We start from the raw sequence: 7558 nt of genomic DNA on the forward strand, positions 1-7558 counted from the left end.
CCAAGCTCCGCCCGCCGCGCACCGCCCCGCCCTCGGCCACGATGCTCCGGGCCTCTCTGCTGCTCAGCGCCGCCTTGGCCATCAGCCACGCAGGTGAGTACAGCGTGGCCTGCCCGCACCCAGGCTGAGTTTCCGCTCAGACCTCGGTCCATCTCGGCAGGCCGACTCCTGAAGAGACGCGCTGGGTGAATTTGAACTTGAGTCCAAAAGAACTGGGAGGCTATCCCCGTTTTGTCACCCAATCTGGTCTCATGCACCAGCTCCTGAACCGGTCTAAGACTCACTCTCACCCACTAGATAGGAATAGAGAACCTAATGTGCAGGTTGTCATCTAAGATACCTGTGAAACGTGTGTGTGTGCCACCTCTTGTTACCAAACAGCAGGCATTGTGTTTTTGTGTTTTCTTTCTTTCTGTTTTTGACTGAGGATTGAAGCCCAAGGGCGGCTTAACCACTGAACCATAGGATGCTTTTTTTCCCGCTAAATTGCTTAGGGCCTCGCTAAACTGCTGAAGCTGGTTTGGAACTTGAAATCCTCCCGCCTCAGCCTCCGGAGCTGCTGGGATTAAGGCGTGCACCACTGCGCCAGGCAGGCCAGCAACCATTGTTTTAATTAATACTCTGTTCAGTGCTTTCTGGCCCCAGGGAAACTCAAATTATGTTTTTAAAACAAAACATTTAAAAAGTAAAAGCTGTTATGACTTTGAAAAGTTTGCTAAATTTCAATTAATCTAGCCAGGAGCAAACCTCTAATGCTAGAGGTTCAAGAGGATGAGGCAAAAAAGATCGCAAGTTCAAAGCCAGCCTCAGCAATTTAGCAAGGACTAAAGCAACTTAGTGAGACCCTGTCTCAAAAAATAAAAACAGACTGGGGATGTGGCTCAGTGGTAAGCACCCCTGGGTTCAATCCATGGGACTACCACTACTAATAGTAATTAAAGTACTAGATCCAATCCATTTGAAAGTGCTGCTTTAGCTTTTTAGAAACACTAATTTGAAAGTCTAAAAAGTTATTATAAAGAAACCTCAGAAATGTGAGTTATCAAGTTGAGCAATCTGTTACTCTTATTTAGAATGATAAATTAGTATTTCTAGCATAACCATTCAGTGAGAAGGGTTTAAAAATTGTATTCCATGACTGCTTATTTCTTGATAAGATAAATATATTATATTTATTATTGTAAAGATGCCCCATAGTTAAAATATGAAACATTTAAGTCAAGGTTAAGACACTGAAGAATGATTGATGTGCTGTCCTTACTTTTATATTGTAGCAAATCCTTGCTGTTCCAACCCATGTCAAAACCAAGGTGTATGTATGAGCACAGGATTTGACCAGTATAAGTGTGACTGTACCAGAACAGGATTCTATGGTGAAAATTGTTCAACACGTAAGTTTCCCCTTGAGTTTCTTTATGTGGGTTGGGATTACATACAGGTATCATTATAGATTTTTGTCTTATGATGAGTCTCATTTCTCTCTCTGCTCTCTTACAGCTGAACTTTTGACCAGAATAAAACAACTTCTGAAGCCCACTCCAAACACAGTCCACTACATACTTACCCACTTCAAGGGGGTCTGGAACATTGTCAATAATATTCCCTTCCTGCGAAATTCAATCATGAGATATGTGCTGACTTGTAAGTACAAATCTCTTTCTAAGGTTTTCAGCTTCCTCAAAGAAACATACTTTATAATAATGAAGATTACTAAACCCAATCCAAAAACCTATTTCCAACCTGTCAAAATGACTTTAAAATTTTTTTTTTTTGAGAGAGAATTTTTTAATATTTATTTTTTAGTTTTCGGTGGACACAACATCTTTGTATGTGGTGCTGAGGATCGAACCCGGGCCGCACGCATGCCAGGCGAGCGCGCTACCGCTTGAGCCACATCCCCAGCCCTCAAAATGACTTTAAATGTAACTTTTTAGTTTGTCTGCTTAAAGATCAGAAATATTGACATTTGGTCCCATCTAGTTGATACAGTTCTGTCCTGTAGTCAATTCTACTCAGAAGCCTCCATCCCTCTAACTGTTTCAGCCAGTTTGTATAGTTTATTTGTTATTTGTTTATTGGATGTATATAGGACATAGAGGTATCCTAAACATTCACATAAGTGGTTAATTTGGATTTGGTTCAGAAAGAAATTCTATACTTCTGAAGTAGTGCCATGCACAACTATTCTTATTATAGGTCTCTTGAGCAGAGAATTGAAGCTACTGGAGAAAAAAGATTGCTAGAGCATAGTACTCTTGTAAAGCATGTATATTTTAGTAAAGATGCATTTTCACTGGTAGTTACACTGAAATGCAGTGATTTTTAGAGTATCTTTGGAATTGAATTTAATTTCTGTACTACCTTCCACATTTCGAAATAAAAATGAACATTGATTTGTTGTGCATATAGAGACCAATAAAATATTTTTTTTCTTTAACTTTCAGCCAGATCACATTTAATTGACAGTCCACCAACTTACAATGTGCACTATGGCTACAAAAACTGGGAAGCCTTCTCTAACCTCTCCTACTATACCAGAGCCCTTCCTCCTGTGGCAGATGACTGCCCAACACCCATGGGTGTGAAAGGTGGGTGAGAATAAATGATTATGGATGCATTAATTGTAGTAGAGATTGGATCACTACCTATATAAAGTTCAAACCTAAACTTCATTAACAACAGTATAATTTTTTTTCCTTTTATGTGGATAACCATAGAACTTTTTTTTTCAAAAAAAATATGAATCTGTAAACTTCCATAAAATTAAATGACTATTTTGGTATAATGTCCTAATAATTTTAAAATGTTATTAAAACCAAATTAATGCTAGTTTAAATAGAAATAAGTTTTACTCATATCTTAGAATTTTCATTGATATTATGGTCCTCTTGACAATTGTATGTACCCTGTAAGTGAATGTCCTCAAAGTGAGTCATGTCTGTTCCCTTTAATATGTAGATGGATTTTTATCTTCGCTTTATTCATTTTTCAGGGAAGAAGGAGCTTCCTGATTCTAAAGAGGTGTTTGAAAAAGTTCTTCTAAGAAGAAAGTTCATTCCTGACCCCCAAGGCACCAATATGATGTTTGCATTCTTTGCTCAGCATTTCACCCATCAATTTTTTAAGTCAGATAGGAATCGAGGGCCAGCTTTCACCACAGGACTGGGCCACGGGGTAAGACTGAGTTAAATCAGAACTGTAGCAGATAATAAATGCTAACATTTGTACCATACCAAATAATTCACCCTCATTTTATAAAATGTCTGTAAAAACCTTAGTAGAGTTCTCCATTTTAATTTACTGGTTTAGTAAAAGTATTTACACAGACACACACAAAGATTCTTTTATTTGAAGTTTTTTGTTATATATTTTTAAACTTTAGCACTGAAAAATGTAATGTGAAACAAGAATTTTGTATCAATTCACTTTTCTAGGGTTTTGGGTTTTTTTTATTCAATTTTTTTCCCTGAAGGGCTAGGGATGGACCGAGGATTTTATGCATACTAGTGGGCAGGCACTCTACACTGAGTTACAGCCCCAGCCCTCACTTTTTAATGTTATCTTTAGAAATATCATATGATTATAGTGAAGTATATAAAATTCTTAAGCTCAGTATGGGTACTAACACCTTTAAACACAAGACATAGGGGCTTGTAGATTCAGTGGGTAAACAAATTTTAATATTTTGTGGTTATAAAAAATTTGCTGTATTGAAATTTTAAAGAGAATTAAATGATCAAATTATTTAATGATAAATTATATAAAAATCATAAGATTGTTCAACAGCAGCAAGTTGAAAATATTCCATAATTTTCTAGGTGGACCTAAGTCATGTTTATGGTGAAACTCTGGATAGACAACATAAGCTGCGCCTCTTCAAGGATGGAAAACTGAAATATCAGGTATGCCCTTTGACTACTAAAAATCAGTTATGACTCTTTACTTACACTAGTGATAAAAAAACGTTCATTAAACGTTTATTCCTGTTTGCAGGTGATTGGTGGAGAGGTGTATCCTCCCACAGTCAAAGACACTCAGGTGGAGATGATCTACCCCCCTCACATCCCTGAACACCTTCGGTTTGCTGTGGGGCAGGAGGTCTTTGGTCTTGTGCCTGGTCTGATGATGTATGCCACAATCTGGCTACGGGAACATAACAGAGTGTGTGATGTGCTTAAACAGGAACATCCAGAGTGGGATGATGAGCGATTGTTCCAGACGAGCAGACTAATATTAATAGGTGAGAAAACACTCATCCCCAAAGTAAATAGTTCATTGGTACCTTTGCTGTGGGGGCAGTAGTAACTCCAAAGGAATGTTGTAAATGAAAAAAACATAACACCATTAATTTGGTCTATAAGCATGATCGTTAACTACCTTTGATTTGATATTAATTTTAAAAAGAAATAAAGAATAGCAAAAACAGTTGCATGTTAGTTGTTTGAAAGCTTGTTATCAGAAAGCATTAAGATTTTTAATTCTATGTCTTGTGCAAATAGGGGAGACCATTAAAATTGTGATTGAAGACTACGTCCAGCACTTGAGCGGGTATCACTTCAAACTCAAGTTTGACCCAGAGCTGCTTTTCAACCAACAATTCCAGTACCAAAACCGTATTGCTTCTGAGTTTAACACACTTTATCACTGGCATCCCCTTTTGCCTGACACCTTTCAAATTCATGACCAGGAGTACAACTATCAACAGTTTCTCTACAACAACTCCATATTACTGGAACATGGACTTACCCAGTTCGTTGAGTCATTCACCAGACAAATTGCTGGCAGGGTAAGCATTACTGAAACAGACTGGCCAGTGACTTTAGAATTTCTGACACTGAAATTAGTTTTGTTGAAGTTAGTAAAGCAAAAATCAATTATTTTACTACGAAAATTATTCTCTTAAAATAAGAAGCCTAAATTTTCTTTGATATCTAAAGCTTTAGTGCACATTGTCAAGAAAATAATAATACATACCCATACCTTAATATTTTTAAACCTTTATATAAATCTTACAGATTATAGAAAAATACATTGAAGACTTGAATATCAGCTTCATTTGTATAACTTTAAAAGGCAAATTAGTTCTAGACCACTGTCAATTTGAATCTTGAGCACAGCTGCTGTTACAATGTATATAAGCAGGCTGGGGACATTGCTCAGTGCTTGCCTCCCATGCACAAGGCCCTGGGTTCAATCCTCAGCACCATAAAAGAACAAACAACAAAGTATATGTAAGAATCTTTCCAAGAGATAAAAATAGTTTACTTCTCTTATCTACTCTGAACCTAAAGCAAAAGGAGAAAATATGCCTAAAAATGTTTTGACAATTTAATTCATTTTGCACAGGTTTCTGGTGGCAGGAATGTGCCATCTGCAGTACAAACAGTGGCCAAGGCCTCAATTGACCACAGCAGAAATATGAAATACCAGTCTTTCAACGAGTACCGCAAACGCTTCAACCTGAAGCCCTACAAATCATTTGAAGAACTTACAGGTATATAATTTTCTAGACTCTTAAAAGAATCAAGGGTCTATGGAAACAACAGGGGAGTTGAAAGCAAACTGAAGGGATGAAATTCTTTTGTTAAAGTTTTACATTGGATATATTTCTGTCTTCTTCACCTTCCCAGGAGAAAAGGAAATGGCCGCAGAGTTGGAAGCACTCTATGGTGACATTGATGCCATGGAGTTCTATCCTGCCCTCCTGGTGGAAAAGCCTCGTCCTGATGCCATCTTTGGTGAGACCATGGTGGAAATTGGAGCACCATTCTCCTTGAAAGGACTTTTGGGTAATCCTATATGTTCTCCTCACTATTGGAAGCCAAGCACTTTTGGAGGAGAAGTGGGCTTTAAGATCATTAACACTGCCTCAATTCAGTCCCTCATCTGCCGTAACGTGAAGGGCTGTCCCTTCGTCTCATTCAGTGTTCAGGATCCACTGCTCACCAAGACAGTCACCATCAATGCAAGTGCTTCTCACTCCAGACTAGAAGACATCAATCCCACAGTACTACTGAAAGGGCGTGCAACAGAACTGTAGAAGTCTATTGATCATATTTATTTATTTATGGACCACACCTTTTAACTTAATTATTTAATATTTATATTAAACGCCTTATGTTACTTTCCATCTTCTGTAACAGAAGGCGGCAGTACTCTTATTAGAGAGGAAGGGGTCACACTTGTGGAAATTATTGTCACTACTTTTAAAGATCATTTTCTTCCACTTAAGGGGGAAAAACAGTTCATTCTTTTCTTTAGAAAACAATGGGAAGTGACTTTTGACATGTTTTTACTTGAATTTCAGTGTATAGTATGTTTTAATAAGAACAAATGCCAAGGTATTTGAACATTCAAATACTTACAAGATGGAAATGCTGCAGTTTCTACACTGCCATTATTTTTAATCTGCCTTTTATGCTGCAATAGAGCAATTAGGGTTGGAATTTTAAAGGACTTTTGGGTATTAATCTGTCATCAAACAAGGGTACAAGATATTTAAATGAATGTCTAAAGCAGACACCAGTAATTTCATGTCTTTTTAAAGCAGCCTTGAAATAATAATTTGAATCTAAATCCATGGGTAGAATCAATTTTAACAGCTCATCTGCTAAAGTTGTCAAACTCTTTACTCATATCAATAAAAGAAGCAATCAGATTTAAATCTCCAAAACCAGTAGAAATTATAATAATTACTGGTTAAAATATTAGAGATTTTTGCTTTTTCACTAGGAGAAAAAAATCCAACATGACTGTTACAACCTCCTTTTAAATCAAAATATCAAATTTGGGGGTTTTCACTAGTGAGTGCAAATTTATTTATAATGTGACTGTTACAACTTCTATTTATTAAGTTGGTTTCCATAGACCCTTGATTCTTTTAGAGTCCAGTTCCATCTTAAAAGATTTTAGAATTTGTTTTTATGAACAATAACATGCTGAATTTAGGACTTGGGAGGGTGAGGCAGAAGGATCTAGGTGAAACAGCAATTTAGTGAGACTTGTGTCACAAAAGATAAAAAGGGCTGGGGGTGTCACTCAGTGGTTGAGTATCCCTGGGTTCAATCACCAGTACCACAACAAATAAATTGATTAAATTTAATAACCAATAAAAAGGAAGAAAAGTAAATTCAAATTCTAATTTGGATTTAAACTTTTGAAGCAGAATTTATTCTATCCTTATACTGCAGGATGGTACTCAACAGATTTTGCTTTGAGTTAAATGAAGTTCCAAGCTAGACTTGAACAATGATCTATTTTCTTAGATTTTCTTTTGTACAGTGTGATTTAGCAGTTGCTATCACAGTACAAAATGTATTAGCCCCATCAAAATCCTCTTCAAAACGTTTAAATCCATTTCACACAAATCTCAATAAGCCTTGGACATTTGAATCAAAACCAGCCTTGCATTGCTGCTCCTTAGATTTATTTTTTCCTGGTAGCTACTTTGTTAAAATCAGTTTTTCTTCTATTTTTGTTTTCCTCGTTTTAAGATCAGAGCTCTTCTATCTTTGAACTCTAATATTGTCTTGAACTTTTGCACATTTCAGGAAAACCT

The 7558-nt window shown here is 36.7% G+C and overlaps 1 protein-coding gene across 1 annotated transcript in view; it reads left to right on the forward strand.

The window, feature by feature from the left end:
• Ptgs2 (prostaglandin-endoperoxide synthase 2) overlaps nt 1-7046 on the forward strand; it is a 7244-nt gene extending 198 nt beyond the window's left edge. The window contains exons 2-11 of the mRNA XM_015492043.2: nt 1-93; nt 1275-1391; nt 1498-1641; nt 2445-2588; nt 2993-3174; nt 3819-3902; nt 3994-4240; nt 4500-4786; nt 5347-5494; nt 5631-7046. Of these exons, the coding sequence (XP_015347529.1) occupies nt 42-93; nt 1275-1391; nt 1498-1641; nt 2445-2588; nt 2993-3174; nt 3819-3902; nt 3994-4240; nt 4500-4786; nt 5347-5494; nt 5631-6040 (1815 nt within the window). The 5' untranslated portion in view covers nt 1-41 and the 3' untranslated portion in view covers nt 6041-7046. The remainder of the gene's footprint in view (nt 94-1274; nt 1392-1497; nt 1642-2444; nt 2589-2992; nt 3175-3818; nt 3903-3993; nt 4241-4499; nt 4787-5346; nt 5495-5630) is intronic.
• Nucleotides 7047-7558: the final 512 nt, after the last annotated feature.

The sequence above is a fragment of the Marmota marmota genome, unplaced genomic scaffold, assembly GCF_001458135.2.
Source record: "Marmota marmota marmota unplaced genomic scaffold, marMar, whole genome shotgun sequence".
NCBI classification, from domain to species: domain Eukaryota; kingdom Metazoa; phylum Chordata; class Mammalia; order Rodentia; family Sciuridae; genus Marmota; species Marmota marmota.